Source organism: Macaca mulatta, chromosome 8, assembly GCF_049350105.2.
Source record: "Macaca mulatta isolate MMU2019108-1 chromosome 8, T2T-MMU8v2.0, whole genome shotgun sequence".
NCBI classification, from domain to species: Eukaryota; Metazoa; Chordata; class Mammalia; order Primates; family Cercopithecidae; genus Macaca; species Macaca mulatta.
In genome coordinates, this window is record NC_133413.1 from 154,627,720 (window position 1) to 154,646,326 (window position 18,607).

General features: G+C 59.4%; 1 protein-coding gene and 1 long non-coding RNA gene across 48 annotated transcripts in view; both read left to right on the forward strand.

Annotated features, from left to right (window-relative positions):
• The window catches only part of MROH1 (maestro heat like repeat family member 1), a 119,108-nt gene that overhangs the window by 94,923 nt on the left and 5,578 nt on the right, over nt 1-18,607 (forward strand). For all 47 annotated transcript variants that reach the window (XR_001446916.3, XR_013397557.1, XR_013397553.1 and 44 more), the window contains 11 exons: nt 75-197; nt 443-522; nt 876-990; nt 1,099-1,194; nt 1,816-1,920; nt 3,962-4,097; nt 4,228-4,340; nt 5,559-5,711; nt 12,559-12,713; nt 16,927-17,092; nt 17,603-17,799. Coding sequence is in view for 40 of the 47 variants with exons in the window: in XM_077944584.1 (XP_077800710.1) it covers nt 75-197; nt 443-522; nt 876-990; nt 1,099-1,194; nt 1,816-1,920; nt 3,962-4,097; nt 4,228-4,340; nt 5,559-5,711; nt 12,559-12,713; nt 16,927-17,092; nt 17,603-17,799 (1,439 nt within the window). In the remaining 7 variants the exon portion in view is untranslated. The remainder of the gene's footprint in view (nt 1-74; nt 198-442; nt 523-875; nt 991-1,098; nt 1,195-1,815; nt 1,921-3,961; nt 4,098-4,227; nt 4,341-5,558; nt 5,712-12,558; nt 12,714-16,926; nt 17,093-17,602; nt 17,800-18,607) is intronic.
• On the forward strand, nt 9,211-10,757 carry LOC144330918 (uncharacterized). The gene is made up of 2 exons (XR_013397564.1): nt 9,211-9,593; nt 9,921-10,757. It is a non-coding gene; the product is annotated as an uncharacterized LOC144330918 (long non-coding RNA).

Below are 18,607 nucleotides of genomic sequence, written 5' to 3' on the forward strand. Positions count from 1 at the left end.
GGAAAAGGGGGTGTGTGCGGGTTCAGCCCTGGAGGGCGGGTGTGGGCGTCTCCTGTAGCCCTGCGTCCCTGCAGGACCCAGCCTTGAAGCTGTGCCTCGTCCAGAGTGTGTGCATGGTCAGCCGCGCCATCTGCAGCAGCACCCAGGCTGGCTCCTTCCACTTCACCCAGAAAGCAGAGCTGGTGGCACAGATGATGGTGAGCATGGCCGTGGCCTGGTGGGTCCTCAGGCGTGTTCCTGGGAGACTGAGGCAAGGTGGGGATTGGGGGCGCCGAGGGTGATAACATGAAGACAGCCTGGGAACATGGGAGGGGCCATGTAGGGACAGATGGGGCTCTGCTCCTCGGGCCCCGCCTGTCACTTAGGCTGGGGGACAGAGCTTGACCAGGGAGGAGGGCTGGGGTTTCCTCCAAGGGCTGAGTCATGCACCTGCCTCACCCAGGAGTTCATCAGGGCAGAGCCGCCAGACTCCCTTAGGACACCTATTCGGAAGAAGGCCATGCTCACCTGCACTTACTTGGTGTATCCTTTCCTGCCTCTGCACAGGCCCGTGCATCTGCGTGTGTGCGTGTGTGTATGTGTGTGCGTGTGCCTGTGTGTGCGTGTGTGTGCGCGTGTGCGAGCGCCTTTGGGCGCGTGCATGCGTGAGCACGTGTGTGTATGCGTGTGTGCGTGCGTGTGCACGTCCGTGCGCATGTGTGTGTGCCGTGTGTGTGTGTGCGTGCTTACATGTGTGTGTGTGTGCGTGAGGTGCCGCCGTGGTCTGGAGCAGAGTAAACATGGCAGTGGCTGTGCTGCCCACACAGGCCTGGGTTGCTGGGTGTCTGGGCCTCAGCCTCAGGATCATTGTCTGGGGCCCTTAACTTGCCTGTCAGCTCTGTGGAGCCGGCGCTGGACGAGCAGGCCCGGGCGGATGTGATCCGTGGCTGCCTGCACAGCGTCATGGCCCTGCTGCCTGAGCCCGAGGAGAAGGACGGCGGCTGCCAGAAGGTATCCCCATGTTTCCCTTGCCTGTGTTCACACCCATGAGAGCGGCAGGAAGGCCGCTGTAGGCGGCAGAGTCACTGGTGGGGCCGCACGGCCTGGCTCTCCTTCCAGTCCCTGTATCTGGAGACACTGCACGCCCTTGAGGGTCTGCTGACGAGCCTCCTGCAGCGGAACATGACCCCCCAAGGCCTGCAGATCATGATTGAGGTGTGCGGGGGACTGTCATGGGGATGGGGTGGGGGCACAGAGGGCACTCCACCTGGCTGCTGGCCCTCTCTCCGCATGGGGGCGCCCTAGGGACAGTTTGGTGCTCTCTACAGTTGGGGGTGGTTTATGAACAGGCAGGTGCACCCCCTCCCATCTGGGCCAGCAAGCAGATGGGGAGGCCCTGACACAGGTGGGACCTCTGGAGCCTGTCCTCTCCCACCACTGCATGGCACAGGGATGGAGGGGCCCACAGGTACCCATGGCTCCTGACTGGGGGCCGCGACCAGGGTGGCACTGTGGTGGGCGAGGGTAGGGCTGACCCCCATGCTCAGTGTGTTCTTCTAGGACCAGGGCGGCCTCCACCCTGTCCTTCCACAGTCCTGGCTGGCCCCGGCTCCACTTGGGCTGGGTTGTGTCTGTGACCAGACTGGAGGACAGAGTGGCAGGGCCAGAGGAGCTATGGTGGCCTGAGGCTGGCACCACTCTGGGTCTCTGGCTTGGCCCCCTGTAGCCCGGGAAGGATGGCCTGGCAGGGACACTGAGCTGGCCCACGATGCACAAGGCTCCTGCTCCCAGGGCTGCCCTCTGAGCAGTACCTGTGTGAAGCCCCCTCTTCCTCAGCACCTGAGCCCATGGATCAAGTCCCCAAGAGGTCACGAGCGGGCGCGGGCCCTGGGCCTGAGCGCCCTCCTGCTGCGCCACTTCCTGGAGCAGCTGCGTGTCAGCGTGAGTACCTGGGTCCCCGGCCCGGACGCTGCTGCCTGTGGCACTCATGACCCAGAGTGTGAGCTGCCTTCCTGGCTTCCTCTGGCCGCCACCCCAGCTCAGGCCACAGTCCTCTTCCTTGAGACGTGGATTGAGGGCCTGTCAGGGCCAGCAGTTGTCAGGGATGGCTGCTCAGAGTCGAGTCCGTTGTCATCAGGGGCCCACCATTAGCCGGGAGGAACGTGCGCCTCTGGTCTCCAGGGCTTCACTGTTCAGCGCGGTGCTGGATTTGGTTCACGATATTTTTTTTTTATCATGCTCCACAAGCATCTGTTTGTTTTAATGAAAACTTTTATCAGGAACAGATACTAGATTTTGCTAAATATCTTTTTGTCATCTATCAGGATTATTCTAGGCTTTCTTTTCTCTCTCTCTTTTTTACGCTGAGACAAGGTCTCACTCTGTTGTCCAGGCTGGAGGGCAATGGTACAAACACAGCTCACTGCAGCCTGGGAGTCCTGGACTCAAGTGATCGTCCTGCCTTGGCCTCCCGAGTAGCTGAGACTACAGTGCATGCCACCACACCCAACTAATTTTCTTTTTTTGTTTTGTAGAGATGGGGTCTTGCTACATTGCCCAGGCTGGTCTTGAACTCTTGGGCTCAAGTGATCCTCCTGTCTGTGGCTCCCAAAGTGCTGGGATTACAGATGCTGGGGTTACAGACGTGAGCCACTGCACCTGGCCTTTTGTTAATGCACCAAAACTAACTTTCTCCTTTTTTCTTTCCTTTTCTTTTCTTTTCTTTCCCTCCGTCCCTGCCTCCTTCCCTCCCTCCCTCCTTTCCTTCTTTTCCTTCCTTTCTTTCTTTTTTGAGACTGAGTCTCTTGTTCTCACCCAGGCTGGAGTGCAGTGGTGCAATCTTGGCTCACAGCAATCTCTGCCTCCTGGGTTTAAGCGATTCTCCTGCTCTAGCCTCCCGAGTAGCTGGGATTACAGGCGCCCACCACCACTCCCAGCTAATTTGTGTATTTTTAGTAGAGACAGAGTTTCATCATGTTGGCCAGGCTGGTCTTGAACTCCTGACCTCAAGTGATCTGCCTGCCTCGGCCTCCCAAAGTGCTGGGATTACAGACATGAGCGACCGTGCCCAAAACTTTCATTCTTTATGTGGCCAAATCTTGTGTGTTCAGGGCTCTTCCCACCTCATGCTTTCATGGCCTGCTCATCACATAACCCTGGTCTGGCAGAAGCTTACCTTGGTGCATGGTGTGACGGATGCCTAGCCTAAGAACAGTGGCTGGTCACCTGCAGTTTTTCTCTAATGTTCCAGCCTTTCCCTTCTGACTTGAAATTCTTTCTCATCAGTGGTGATTTTGGGGATGAGGAGTTTCAGCGGCGCCCAAGCAGATACCAGGTTTCCATCTGATAGGAGCGTCTGAGCCCAGGATCCTGTGCAAGGGCAGGGTGGGAGCACCTCCCAGGAAGGCCTCGCATGTAGGGGCTGAGAAGGGAGCTAGGTGGTGGGAGGGGGACAGGTGCATCTGCTGGGGAGGAGGTGTGGAAGTAGAAGGAAGGTGTTTGACTATAGGAGCATGGGAGGGGCAGGACTGAGGAGAGCAGAAAGGCTCTGGAAGGAAGGACCAGGACGAGTCAGGGTGTGAGGGGGTCTTGTACAGTCCTGCCCCTCACCCAGATTGGCAGAGCCCGTGCACTCCTCCCATTTGGGGCCCCCTCCGCACCCCAGTTGTCCGTCTGCCTGCACACGCCTGTGTGCCCATGTCGGCATGACCTGGCCTTCCTTCTTGTAGGGGCCCAGCCTGGGAGCCTGTGTGGCCCTGGTGTAGACGAGGTGTGGTCAGAGCTGAGCTGAGCAGCACCCACGCTGCAGCGGGAGGGGAGGGAGGAACTCACTGGGGGCTATGTTGGCCACAGTGAGGGCCCAGGGTTTCGTGGACACCAGCAGCACTCCTGGCCACACTCCAGCCCTCCCCTGGGTGCAGGTGGCATAGGTGGCATCCACTCATCCCCAGCATTCCAATAGCCCAGGCATCTCCTCCTCCAGGCCCTGGTGCCCTTCCACAACCTGGGTCTTCTCGTTGGCCTCTTCTCCCCACGGTGCGCAGACCTGTGGCCTGCCACCCGCCAGGAGGCCGTTGACTGCGTCTACTCCCTGCTCTACCTCCAGCTCGGCTATGAGGGTGAGCCCTCATCAGGAGTGTGGGGGCCCCTGGTCGTTCAGGGGTGCCGGGAGGGATGAGGTGCAGAGTCCAGGCTGCGGGATCGCCAGGGAGGGCCTCAGCCGGACTGCTCGTTCCTGCCGCCTCTCAGGCTTCTCCCGGGACTACCGCGATGACGTGGCGGAGCGGCTCCTCAGCCTCAAGGATGGCCTCGTGCACCCTGACCCCACCATTCTCTTCCACACCTGCCACAGCATAGGCCAGGTACCAGCTGGGAGCTCCGCGGCCAGAAGGCAGGCTGGCACTGTCTGGGGCTAACAGGGACTTCCGAGGCAGCACCTGGCCTCCCCTAGCCTCTGTAAGTGCCACCCATGGCCAGTGGGCACGGGGCAGGGCCTGGGTGTTTGCATTAGTTGCTGGCGCTGCCCTGCACTGGCCCCATCACCCACACCCGCCTACGCTGGGGCAGTGCAGTCCATCCGAGAGGAAGGTGCTGTTTGTCTTGAGACCTGGCAGAGGCCGCGGAGGGAATGGGGTGCCATGAGGCCCAGCCGCTCTCTGCCTGCCACTGACACCCTGGCCTGCTCTCATGAAAATGCAGGTTTCTGGAACAGAATCTCCAGCGGCTGCCCTGTGTGGTGTTGTCCCCAAAGCCTACCCAAGAGCCACGTGGGGGGCTAGGGTCATCGCCTGCAGGGTGCAGCGGGCTCTAGCCCTCTTGCCAAGGGGCCAGGGGCGGGCCCTGCCTTTGGTTCCAGCGGGTCAAGGTGCTTTGTCTACTGCCATCTGAAGGGAGGATGATGGCCCTGGGCACTGCGTCCCCCACCCCCCACGACCCATGCCTGCCAGGTCCACCCCGAGGCTCAGCATATTAGAAGACAAACTTGAGTATTTAAAGTATTGCATTTCAGGGGGGAAAAAAGTCCCTCCAAGGGGGTAAGAAAGCTGCCCTCCCTCCGTGCTCTCATGTGGGTCCCCAAGCTGGAACACTGCCTGTCTCCATTTGGTGCTTAGGAAAGGCCTTCCAGGTCCAGAGACTGTGTCTCCTACAAAGGAAGGAGGGGTAGGTCACGAGGGCCCTTTCTGTGCTGGGATCACAGGGGTGAGCTAAGGCCTATCTGCCCTTGACCCCGTGTTGTAGAGAGCTCCAGGGCGACTGCACCACAGGGCTGCTCCCAGCCCACTTCACTAGTCAGAAGGAGCCCGAGGAGGGGGCTGTGACCTCAGCCCTGCAGCTGCCCAGGCACCACCTTCCAGGAGCCCGCCCAGGCTCCAGCAGGCCCTGACAGGCTCTGGAGAAGGAGACCCCACCCCCACGCAGCGAGCTCACTCAAGTCACAGGGCGGGGCGGCTGGGGCGGGGCTGTGAGACGGGCGTGGCCTCCCACCCTAACGCGAGCCCCTGAGACTCGATGCCTCGGAGAAGTGGCGTTGGGGGTGCCCCCCCTTCCCTCCTTAACCTCTGGCATCGCTTTCCTCCTAGATTATTGCCAAGCGCCTCCCACCTGACCAGCTCATCAGCCTCTTGCTAACCATGTTTGAGGCCCTGGGAGACCCCGAAAAGAACTGCTCCCGAGCAGCTACCGTCATGATCAACTGCCTGCTGCAGGAGCGGGGCGGCGTGCTCCAGGAGAAGGTGGGAGAGGGCGGGGAGGTGGCTCCGGGAGAAGGCGGGAGAAGGCGGGAGGGGGCGGGAGGGGGCGGGGAGGCGGGGCGGTGGCTCCAGGAGAGGGCGGGGCAGCGGGGCGGTGGCTCCAGGGGAAGGTGGGAGGGGGCGGGGCGGCGGCTCCAGGAGAAGGCGGGAGGGGGCGGGAGGGGGCGGGAGGGGGCGGGGAGGCGGGGCGGTGGCTCCGGGAGAGGGCGGGAGAGGGCGGGGTGGCAGCTCCGGGAGAAGGCGGGAGAGGGCGGGGCGGCGGCTGCGGGAGAAGGTGGGAGAGGGCGGGGCAGCGGGGCGGTGGCTCCAGGGGAAGGCGGGAGGGGGCGGGGCGGCGGCTCCAGGGGAAGGTGGGAGGGGACGGGGCGGCGGCTCCAGGAGAAGGTGGAAGGGGGCGGGGCGGCGGCTCCAGGAGAAGGTGGGAGGGGGCGGGGCAGCGGGGCGGTGGCTCCAGGGGAAGGTGGGAGGGGACGGGGCGGCGGCTCCAGGAGAAGGTGGAAGGGGGCGGGGCGGCGGCTCCAGGAGAAGGTGGGAGGGGGCGGGGCAGCGGGGCGGTGGCTCCAGGAGAAGGTGGGAGGGGGCGGGGCGGTGGCTCCAGGAGAAGGTGGGAGGGGGCGGGGCGGCGGCTCCAGGAGAAGGCGGGAGGGGGTGCGGTGGGGTGGGGCGGCAAGGCAAGGGCGGGGCGGCGGGCTCTTGGAGAGGTGGCACCACGGGTGAAAACAGTGAGGCTGGCCCTGCCCTGGCCTGGACCTCCCTGCCCGGCCCTCCTCAGGTGTGACCCTCACTGCTCTGCCGCCTCTCCCTACAGGACTACTGTGGACAAATCTTTCTCTTATGTCTGAAGACGGGGGTTAGAATCTGGCAAAAACAAGTGCTGAGAGAATAAGGGGGGAAAAGGAAATGGAAAGGCGGGTGAAAGCACTAATGGTTCCCCGAGCCCTGGTTGGGCCCCCTGCTCACATTGCTGGCGTGGACATGGACGCGGGGCGCCCCGGGTCCGCAGAGGCTGCCCAGCCGTGGATTCCAGGGTCTGGCACTACGCGGGACGCTCTCGTGCTGCCCGACCTCTCATTCCCTTTGCTCCCGTGTCTGGGGCCGTCCCAGCCCCACCGCCGCTTCTCACTGTGCAGTCTCGGTGCAGTTGTTGCCAGACGTGCAGAGGCAGTCGTTCCGCACAGATGCCTGTGACGCGACAGCAGAAATGCACATCCCTGTTCTCAGATCCTTTTGGGTCCAGAGGGCTCCCATGGGCCAGCTGGAGTGGGTGCTCATGAGTCCTCGAGAGGCCCGTGGCCGGGGACCCAGTATCTGCACGACGGAATTCTCAAGCTCTGTATTAAAGTGAAGCATCGGAGTGTGGGGTGTCAGAAAGCTGCACGGGCACCCACAAGTGGAGCATCCTACCCACTCCTGCGTCCTCCCCTCAAGCTCCAGTTGTCACCCTTTGGGCCACCACCACTGCCCCACAGCGCAGACCACTGTGGCTTGGTGTGCGCGTTGTATGCGTGGAAGCCGGTGCCCGTCCTGTGGTCCTTTGGCGTGAACATGTATGTGAGGTTGTCCCTGTTGTCACTACACGTGCCCCTTTCCTGCACTGAGCTGCGGATGTGTCACGTTTGTTCATCTGTCTCCGTGAACACCTGGGCAGTTCCCAGTTGGGGCTGTCACAGGGTCCAGGTCCTTTGGAGCTGAGGACACACTGCAGCGGGGGATAGGCCCACAATAGCAACAAGGCTTGAAGGCCAGGCCCTGGTGTGTATCCCAGGGCTGCCAGCCACTGTCCCTGGGTGGGGCCCTCTCCCTCCCGCAGGAGGCCGGCTGGCTCTGGGTGCCACTGTCTTGCCCATTGCTGTGTTTCCCACTCTTCAAATGAGTTTGCAGCGGCTTCATGCTAGAGTTTCATGTGTGTTTCTCAGTGATGGGTGAAGGTGAACACGTGTTTATATGTTTACTGGGTACTCGGCTGTGTTGCTTTGACAGGGTACCAGTCTTTTGCCTGCGCTTTTCTTCTTGATTAGTAGGAGTGCTTCCCCGCCCCCGCAACCCCTAGACGAAGTGTTGTTCTGTCACTCAGGCTGGAGTGCAGTGGCACGATCTCGGCTCATTGCAACCTCTGCCCCCTCCCGGATTCAAGCAAGTCTGCCGCAGCCTCTGGGGTAGCTGGGATTACAGGCGTGTGCCACTACGCCCAGCTAATTTTTGTATTTTTAGTTGAGACGGAGTTTCACCATGTTGGCCAGGCTGCTTTTGAACTCCTGACCTCAGGTGATCCACCCACCTCAGCCTCCCAAAGTGCTGGGATCATAGGCATGAGCCACCACGCCCAGCTGGTAGGGGTGCTTTCTGTGTCCTGGATACAGTTTCTCCATTGGCTTTACATATACTGCACAGAGCTCCTTGGAGAGGCATGAACAGGAATGCAGCAGTGGAGAAAAGGAAAGTATTGGTGGAGGGCTCGTGCCAAGGACTGCACACGGTGTGGTTTCTGGAAGGGCAAGTCCAGTGCTACTGCGTGGCAGGAGGAAGAGGTTGAGGGTAGAGATGTGGCATCGGGCCCTGGGAGGAACAAGGGGCCAGAGGGTGGCGGCTCAGTGCTGGCCATTTGAAGGCTTGGGTTTTATTGTGCAGGCAGTGGGGCCCCAGGTCAGATCTGAGGGTAGTGAGGTACCCTGGCCACCTGTGCAGATGGTGAGAGAAGGACCAGGCTGGTGGTGGCGGCCAGGGTGCTGGGGTCGGCCCCAGCGTGGGATGGACAGGGCTGGCAGTGGCGGCCTGGGTGCTGGGGTTGGCCTCAGTGTGGGATGTACCATGTTGTGCTTTTCAGTGTGTCTGTACATGGACACTTGGGCAGATTCTCCTGAATGTGGGTGTGTAATTTCTCATCAAGTCCCTACTTTCAGTTCATTTGGGGACATATCAAGAAGTAGAGTGGCTGGATCACACTGAGGCTGTGGCTGGGCTCTGAGAGGGCTGCTTTTTGCAAAGCGGAGCTGTCCAGCTATTTTCTTCCCAGCCCAGGTTTGCATACACATCACTTGCCACAGCCCAGCTGGGCAGGGGCATTGCTGACCCCTGGCTAAGGCTTTGAGCAGGCCTACAGCACAGCCCAGCAGGCACACCTGCCGCCAGTGTCATGTACCCAGCCATCATGGCGAACCTCTGCGTTCTTCCCCGCCCTGAGATCCTGGTGGGGGGACCTCTTTGAGGCAGGCTGATACTGTTGGGCTTTGAGTTCCTCTGACGTTGAATCAGAACCTGTGGCCCTAAGGGGTGACATGCGACCTCCCCCAGTGTGAGATGACCATGAAGTAGAGAGCACAGAGAGCATGACGGAGAACAGCAGGCTCTCCTGAGGCCGGGCGTGTCCGACGGAGGAGGCAGCCTTCCCAGGGTTGAGGCGGTGTGCGGGGGGCCAAGGAGGGGACAGGAGAGGAGGAAATTCCGCATGAAACAAACAGGTGGGGGTGGAAGTGGCGCTGCCACCTCAGGAAGGTCAAACTCAGAGTTGCCAAGTGACTCAGCTGTCCCACCCAGGTATCTTCCTAAGAACACAGCATGAAGCACGCAGCGACCCACAGCCAGCAGCACCGCTCATGCCATCTGGGAAGCATCCCAGGGGCCCATCACTTTGCAAATGGGTAGAGGAAATGTGGTCCATCTGTACGACAGAATATTATTGGGTCATAAAGGGGCATGAAGCCCTGACACAGGCTGTGAGGCAGATGCACGTTGAAAACATCGTGCTCAGTGAAAGCAGCAGACACTGCCCAGGCGTGGTGGTTCACGCCTGTAATCCCAGCACTTTGGGAGGCCAAGGCGGGCGGATCACGAGGTCGGGTGTTCAAGACCAGCCTGACCAACACGGTGAAACCCCATCTCTACTAAAAATGCAAAAATTAGCTGGACATGGTGTTGGGAGCCTGTAATCCCAGCTACTCAGGAGGCTGAGGCTGGAGAATCACTTGAACCCAGGAGGCGGAGGTTACTGTGAGCTGAGATTGTGCCATTGGACTCCAGCCTGAGGGACAGAGGAAGACTCCATCTCAAAAACAAATAAGCAACAGCAACAAAAGCAGACACTAAAAGCCACAATCACATGAGCCCATTTTCATGAAGTGTCCAGAACAGGCAAATCCGTCGCGACAGACAGTGGAATAGGGCTGGGGAGCAAATTAGTGACTGCTGATGGAGATGGGGTGTGTGTGTGTGTGTGAGAGAGAGAGAGACGGTGTTACTCTGTTGCCCAGGCTGAAGTGCTGTGATGTGATCATGGCTTACTGCAGGCTCGACCTCCTGGGCTCAGGTGATCCTCCAGCCTCAGCCTCCCGAGCAGCTGGGACTACTGGTGTGCACCACCACGCCCAGCTAATTTTTTGTATTTTTCTTAGAGACAGGGTTTTGCCATGTTGCCCAGGCTGTGACGGGTTTCTTTTGGGGGTGATGGTTGTACATCCTGAGTGCACTGGAATCCTGGAACTGTGCACTTAACAGTGAGTAGGTGGGCTCTGGAGCTCTGAATTATGTCTCAGTGACCCAGGCCAAGCATGACAGGAAGGGAGAGGACCCTGCACAGGGGCTCACCATTGAGGGAGGAGCCACAATCCAGAGACCGGCAGAATAACCTGGAAGGTGTAGGGCGCAGCTGAGCCTCACACAGCGGGCAGCTGGAATGCTGCCCCGCGTCCTGGGACCACATGGATTTTGCCCAGCAGTCCGCGGAAGCAGAAGCCTGCTCAGGACTGGGTGTGAGGGTCCACACTCGGGGATTCTCAGCTAAGAGGTGACTGTGGAAATTGCCTCCACCCTGCAAGCCCTCCACCACAACCCAGCGCACCCGGGCTGTTCCTAAAGTTCAAAAAAAGCATAGATTCAAGTGTACATGTGCACCAATGGGTTCGAGTTGTTGAAGAAATAAATATGCAAAAGTAAAGAAATATTAGAGAAGATAAGTAAACCCACTGAGACAGCAAGACAAACCTCTTGTGAGACAAGTCACAGGAAAAGAGCCGACATCCATAAAAGCAAAAAGTGAAGTGAAAGAGGAAAAATACGTTTGGTTAGCAGAGTATATGTCCACGAACAGCTGTGTTCCAAAACACCTGGAGAGCTGTCACCAAAGCAACAGATTTCTGAAAAAATGCCAGCATGGATGGGAAGGAGGTGGGCGGGTCCAGTGGACCCATAACTGCTAAAGTGGTGGAAGTGGTGGCTCTGGGCACCCGCTGGTGTCACCCAGGCTGTGCGTCAGCAGGGGGGTCACTGCCCCTCACAGCGCTCAGGAGAATGGAGAGGCTGTGTCAGCTGCCAGTGTAGGTGGCGCGGCCCAGCGGCTCAGATGGCATCACGGGGTGCCAGGTTGGTCTTGGCTTTGAAGCAAGCCTGTCTGTGAGAGTCACTCCCTGGAGGGCTGAGGAGCAAGACCTGGTGTGGAAAAATATTTGCTTGGAGTTCAGCACCTCCTCACTGTCAAAACTTGCCAAAAGCCAGGAGTGCAGAGGAAACCAATGGGCGGGCAGCAGGCAGCGTCTGCAGCCCCTGCAGCCGTCTTGTCAGGGAAGCGCCTGGGCTAGGACAGGTGAAGAAAAAGGCAAAGAAACACAGGTCATCAGAACGCGCTGCTCCTGCAGGGGCTGGGCGCTCAGCTCCGCACAGGTCTTGGAATGAAAGCGGCGTCAGGAGGTCTGCAGCTCCTTTGAGAGCGACAGTGACCAGGAAGGACCAGCCTGTGCCTGTGCAGCTTCCCCTGGGCATGGCTCCTGCACCCCTCACCAGCCGTGTCTCCCCACACCGTGCTGTGGCCTCACCACGTGAGTGGTGTGGGCCTGGCCCGGCCCGGAAGTTTCTGCCGTCAGAATCTCCTCCAGCTCCACCTGCTGTTGTGCTTTGCACCAGCCCCTTCTCCTTTCCAGCTACCCAGGCGGGTCCCTCAGCCACAGCCAGGAAGGAGGACCCTAGCCGTAGCCCGGGAACGCTGGGGTGGGTGGAGCCCACAGTGTGTCAGCCATCCTCCAGGGCGAGGCAAGCCTGACCTCATGGCCCATTGCTTTGTTTGTTTTCACCCCAGATCGTGGTATTTTCTAGCTGTGCAGCAGGCATTTGGCAGTAGGGGTCACCATGGCTGAGGCTGGAGAGGAGACTCCCGGGCCAATACTCACCATGGGCAGGGAGCCCCCTCATGACAGGGCTGTCCCCCAGAGTGAGGCTCACATGCTATGCTGCTGCTGGACTTGTGGTGGGCCTGGGGGTCCCAGGGCCAGCGTCCTCCTGCCCATGTTCCGTTCACCTGCTTTCTGGAGCAGCAGGACAGTGGCAAACTCACAGCCCCCCAAGTCCCAACCTTCCATGGCAGGCCCAGCTCCAGCCTCGGTCTGGGAATCTGTCTCCTCCTCCCTGTCCGCCCAGGTTCCCAGCCCAACTTCTGCATGGGTGCAGTTGGCAGCTGTGTGGGTCCTGCCTCTGGTGGGCCTGCCAGGGGAGCCTGAGAATTGGACCCAGCAGACATGCTGTGAGGGCATGGGGCCGCTGGCTCTGTTGGCTGCCTGCCCAGCTCCACACCAGCCTCTGGGCCACGTGTGTCCTCGGCACTTCCTCTACCTCCCAGGGCACTAGCCACTTTGCAAGAGGAATCCAGGTCATGGCTCCAGTTCCTTGGCTTCTGGGCTGTCCGTGGCCACGGGGGATCCGGGTCCTGCCTCAGGCTGGCACCAGCAGTACAGAGCTCTGCGTCTCATGGGGCCTCCCTCATGGCCCCACTCCCTTGGGTTGGCATAGGTGTGCCCATGGCTGTCCCCCACGCGTGGCCTGACCGCCATATCCTGCTCATCTACAGGTGCCTGAGATCGTGAGCGTGCTGCGCTCCAAGCTTCAGGAGGCCCAGGGAGAGCACGTCCTGCCGGCTGCCCAGCACAGCATGTACCTCCTGGCCACCCAGCACTGTGCAGCCGTGGTGTCCAGCCTCCTGGGCAGCCCCCTGCCCTTGGACAGGTACCTAGTCCAGACTCCAGGCTTAGGGGTTCCTCTGGAATGCTGCTCCCCAAGCCCTCCACCCGCCTCCGCACCCTGGCTTTCTGCACCTCGGCTCTGTAGCCCAGCTTTCTGCATGAGTTCCCATGGCTCTAGGCCACGTGGGACAGAAAGTGCCATGGAGACAGGCCCCAGTCTCTCAGGTACCCATGGGGACCGCTCCTCTAGGCGTCTCGGGATCCTCACTGGCCCCGTGGGCCTTGCACAGCACTGCCACAGGGAAGCCGCTGTTTCCGCCCTCCTCTAAGGCCCCGGGCTCCAGCAGACACTGGAGGCTGCCCCTCGCCCTGCGTCTTGGTTCCAGCTGCCCCAAGCCTTGTCCTCTGCAGGGCGTCCACTACTGCCTGTGAGCAGACCCCCAGAAAATGCCTGATCTGAGCCCCTCAGGAGCCCAAGGACAAGCCTGTCTGTGCCATACATCACTATGTCTTCCCAAACACACCTCCCAGCTGCCAGCAAAGGGCAGGGTGTGTCTACCACCCCCCAGCCCACTGGGGTCCCCTGTCCTCGCTGAGGCCTCCAGAGCATGGGTCTGCTGGCCCTTTCTGTCTTTGCCATCTTAGTCGTGGACAGAGGCTGGCCCAGGGGTACCTGGCTGCCTGTGACCGCCTGGAGACTCCACTGGGCAAGGCAGAGTGACCCTTACCCTGGCAGGTGGGGGCACGAGGCTACTGTGGGGACGCAGGTTTCCTTGCACCTGGCCCTTCAGCCTGTCAGCTTTGCTTTTTTTCATGTGCTCTGAGGCCCTCCCATTAAGTACATCCAAGCTGCAATGTCCGCTTCCTCCTGGCAGGGGGGGACCCGCAGGCACTTCTGCTCAGAGGTACACTTGTCTGGTGGCCCTGCTCTTTCCTGGTACTGTTGACCTTTCTGTGTGTTTAAACCTTTTGTATGGTAAATAGCTGCATTTTGTTACTGATAGAGTGAGTTTAAATCCACTGTCAAATCTTTTGCCTCTTTGTTACGCATTTTGTTTTTTAAAAATTTTCTTTCTTGTCCTTTTTCAGATTCACAGTGTCCCTCTTACCTCACTTTCTCCACTCAGTTTGCAATCCTGCAGTCTGTTCCTTTTCTTTAGTGTTTGCCCTAAAGGTGGCTGCATGTGTCCTTACTGAAGTCCGGCATGGGCCCCGAACGTAGGCTGAGGTCTGGGTCTGGCTGGGCTGCTGGGCGCCCGAGTCATCATGACCGTTGCTCTTGGGCACAGTCAGCATTGACTTGTCTTTCCTCCGTGGTTACCGCCTGGCTCATCAGTCAGTTTTAATTTTCCGTGGAGGCGTGGCTCACACAAAGGGCAAGCACGGAGCCACTGGGCCCTGCGGGATTTTCCAGGTCGAGGCAAAGGAGATGTCTGGTCCCCAGCAGGCCCCTGTGTGCCCCTCAGTCCCCTAGAGGGTCAGGGCCACCTGACCGCCGCCACTAGAGGTTTTGGCAATTGTGCTGTGTGCTGGGTTGTCCCAGCCTCTGCTTAGCACGGCGGTGCTGTTGCTCATCTTTTCTCCTTGCCGGGCAGTGTTGGGTGCCGTGTGGGCTGCACCGTGTATCTGTTTCTAGGCGATGGACACTCAGGTTGTTTTTGGTTTGGGGCTGCTGGGGATGGCAATGCTTTGAATGTTCCGGGGAGTGTCTGTTGGTGGGCAGGGCATGCATTTCTCTTTCAGGTGTGCGTATAAGAGTGGAATTAAGGCTGGGTACTGTGGCTCACACCTGTAATCCCAGCAATGTGGGAGGCTGAGGCAGGAGGATCACCTGAGGTCAGGAGTTTGCTACCAGCCTGGCCAACATGGTGAAACCCTGTCTCTCCTAAAAATATAAAAATTGGCCGGGCATGGCCAGGTGCAGTGGCTCACGCCTGTAATCCTAGCACTTTGGGAGGCCCAGGTGGGCGGATCACAAGGTCAGGAGATCAAACCATCCTGGCCAACATGGTGAAACCCCGTCTCTACTAAAAATACAAAAAATTAGCCGGGCAAGGTAGCGTGTGCCTGTAATCCCAGCTACTCCAGAGGCTGAGGCAGGAGAATGGTGTGAACCCGGGAGGCGGAGCTTGCAGTGAGCTGAGATTGCGCCACTGCACTCCAGCCTGGGCGACAGAGCAAGACTCCGTCTCAAAAAAAAAAAATTGGCCGGGCGCCGTGGCTCACGCCTGTAATCCCAACACTTTGAGAGGCGGACCACCTGAGGTTGGGAGTTTGCGACCAGCCTGACCAACAAGGTAAAACTCCGTCTCTACTAAAAATAAAATTAGCTGGGTGTGATGGTGCCTGCCTGTAATCACAGCTACTCGGGAGGCTGAGGCAGAAGAATCGCTTGAACCCAGGTGGCGGAGGTTGCGGTGAACCATGATTGGGCCATTGCACTCCAGCCTGGGCAGCAGGCTGTCTATAGTCCCAGCTACTTGGGAGGCCAAGGCAGGAGAATTGCTTGAACCCGGGAGGTGAAGGTTTCAGTGAGCTGAAATCGCGCCATTGCACTCCAGCCTGGGTGACAGAGCAAGACTCTGTCTCAAAAAAAAAAGGAGTGGAGTTACTGTGGCCGTCTCTACCCTGCCACCCCCTGAGCTAAGGATGTGTTCTGCATCCATAAATGGTCAGAAAAAGACCAAAAGAATATTTCATGACACATGAAAATGATAGGAAATTCTGATTCCAGTGTCCATGAGTTAAAGCTTCTGGAAGCAGCCGCCTCATCCACTTCCACGCTGTCTGTGGCTGCTCTCGCACTACAGCGGCAAGCTTGATGAGCTGCCAGAGGCCACCTGGCCCCCAATGCCTGAGCCACTGTCCTGGTCAGAAGCTTGCCAGCCCTGCCCTGGGCACAGGTTGGCTTGACTGTCATATACAGCCTCGTGGGGGCCCACCGCGGCTGAGTCTGTGGCCTCCTGGCGCCTCAGCGATGGCCACCACGTCCTTGCTGGCGCATGCCGTGTGCCTGCCCTCCTGTGCGTTTGTCCACGTTCCTGCCAGGTCATTTGCTCCCCACGCTCATGCCCAGCCCTCTTCTGCTTGCCTTCTGCCTGAAGGACGTCTCCTGGAATTCCCTTCACGAGGATCAGGGACACACTGCCTGCTTTGTTTACTTGAGAATGTCTTTATTTGGCCATTCCTTGTGACTGTTCTTTCTGTGGCTCAGTGTCCTAGTTCAGTGCGTTTGCTCAGGTGTGTGACAGCGCATCACTGTTTCTGGCTTCTGTCCTTACTCTTGGGAGCCAGGTGAAGTCTCCGAGCATTGCGTCTGTCGAGGAGGCCACTTCCTGCTTGTGGCTCATCTGCAGTTTGCAGGTGGGGGTTGCTTTTCATTTGTTCTGCCAGGCGGCTTCGAGGCTGTCTGTAGGTCAGTATATTTCATCCGTTCTGAAAAACCCAGCCTTCTCCTTGTCAGCCATTCTGTTTACTCTGCCTCGGGGACATCCATCAAATGTATGTTAGCCCTCATTCCATCTTCTGCGTCTCTTCTTCTGTCCTCTGCCTTCCCATGTTATTCTTTCTCTGTAATAATTTATCTGAAATGTTTTTACCTTCCTATTCACTGAGTAATTTCCTTATTTTCCTATTTACTGTTTCTCTCTTCTACTGTATCTAGACTGGCACCAAATATGTCCACTGAGTACATTAGTGTTTCATTTCTAAAAGGGCTGTTTGGTTTTCTTTTAAATTTGCTGTATCTGTTTAGAATTTCCAGTTCCCATCATATTTAAAGTTTGTTGTTTATTTCTGCAAACGCCGAGCATAGCTGCCTCACCATGTGTCTGCAGCGGCATCCGGGTGTTCTTGGCAGGTCTCCTTGGGAGCTGCGCTCTTTGACCTTGTGCCATTCTGAGGCCTGGGCCAGATGCTGCTTCCTCCAGGGAAGATTTGTTCTCCCTCCCAGCAGCTCCCCAGGGACCTCCCACACCACTGCCCTGGGCCCTCTGTGTACAGGCCCAGACTTTTCTGTGTCCTTTGTTGCCAGCTGTTTACAGACCCCTGGAGTCAGAGGAAGGGGTGAGCTCAGGTCTGAGGCCAAGAGGCCATTTCCCAGCTGGCTGTAGCTGAGCCTGGTGGCCATGTCTGAGCGTCGTGGAGCCAGGGTCCACGGCACCCAGGCGGCGGTGGGCAGGGATGCCCAGCCCCGGTGCCGGCAGCACTGTGACCAGCCATGGCCTCAAGGTGACTCTCTTCCTGCCCTGCTTCAGCCACACCTCCATGCTGTGGCGGGCGCTGGCGGTGGAGCCTCGCCTGGCTGCTCAGGTCCTGGGACTACTGCTGGAGAAGATGAGTAGGGACGTCCCATTCAAGGAGAGCCGGGCCTTCCTGCTGGGCCGCACCCCAGACCGTGTGGCCACGCTGCTGCCTCTCTCGGTGAGTCGGGCTCTCGGAGCCACACTGACACTCTGTCCCTGCCCCGCTTGCCTGGGTGCCCGGGGGAGGCCTCTCAACGAGGTGGCCTGGACGCCACCCCACGGGCACCTGGCGGCAGCACCAGGCCGGGAGCTCTGAGCTCAGGCTCGTAAAGGCCTCACAGGTGTGGGCCCCCAGGGGAGACCACTTCATGTTTTATCCTGCGGAAAAAAAATAAACCCAGCTTGGCAATGTTTTAAGCAGTAAAGCAGCTGTGAGAATTCCCTCCTCCTCCCTTCTGAGGAGCTGAGAACAGATGGCCTGAGGTCTGTCCTGTGAAGGCTGGCTGCCCTTCTGTCCGTGTCCTGCCTCTACCCCTGAGGGCCAAGCCATGCAGCGGTGTGCCTCGCCCTTCCTGTGTTGCAGCTCCCTGGGGCTCCGCCCATGGGATGCATGGGAGCACACAGGGTGCGGGCTCAGATCTCGTGTGGCCTGGAGGGAGGCATGGCCCTGTGGTGACATCTCCCCCAGGCTACCTGTGCGCTATTCGAGGTCCTGTCCACGCCTGCAGCGGGGCCCGCGGTGCTAGAGCTCTACCCCCAGCTGTTCGTGGCACTTCTGCTGCGTGTCAGCTGCACCGTGGGTGTCCAGCTGCCCCGGAACCTGCAGGCCCAGGAAAGGAGGGGTGCCAGTCCAGCCCTAGCCGCCAGGAACCTGGAACCCTGCAGGTATCTGGGTCCCCACTTCCCACCCCCAGTACTAATTTGCAAGCACAGGCATGTGTGTGCACGCATGTGCATGGTGGGGGCGGGTGGCAGATCTGAACCATGGGGAGCGTGGGAGTGACTCTGCTCCCAGGGAACTGGCGCCTCACCCAGGTGCAGGGCTGAGCCGTCAGTGGTGACATCCATGGCCACCCTTCTCACACTGGCTGTGAAGGCCTCCCTCCTCGCCTTTGCGGGCAGTCTGCGCAGCGGTGCTGAACACACGCAGGTGATGGGGGCTTCACGTGGCAGCTCAGGCAGGATCAGGGTGGTGCCATCTCTTGGGAGTGGAGTTGTGGGGAGTCTTTGGGGTATAGGCTGGGGCCAACCATGGCAGGACCAGCTTTGTCCCTGAAACTGCCCCAGCAGAGGGGCCTCTGGCATGTGCTCACAGCCCCACGTGTGAGAGCTGCCAAGGTGCCCGACATGACAGCATTTCAGGTCCTACACACCTGCCTGGGGCCATAGCACAGAGGAAGCTGACACCCTGGGCAGGCGTGGCTGTGTGGCCTGACCCCAGGACCACCAGCCCATGTGAATGCTGGGCCGCCATGCCCTGCCTGCCCAGGAGGGCTCTGGTTCCGTCCCACCCAGGTGCCCAGGTTTGGGTGTGCACCTTGGCCAGGACACACCAGGGGGACAGCCTCACTTCACCCCCCTCCCCCTGCCCCAGCACCACAGGCTGCTCCACCACAGGCCAGCTCGTAAACCCCAGTGGGGCCAGCTGCCAGGGCTGCTCTGCCCCTAGCAAACTGAGTGGAAAATGTCAATG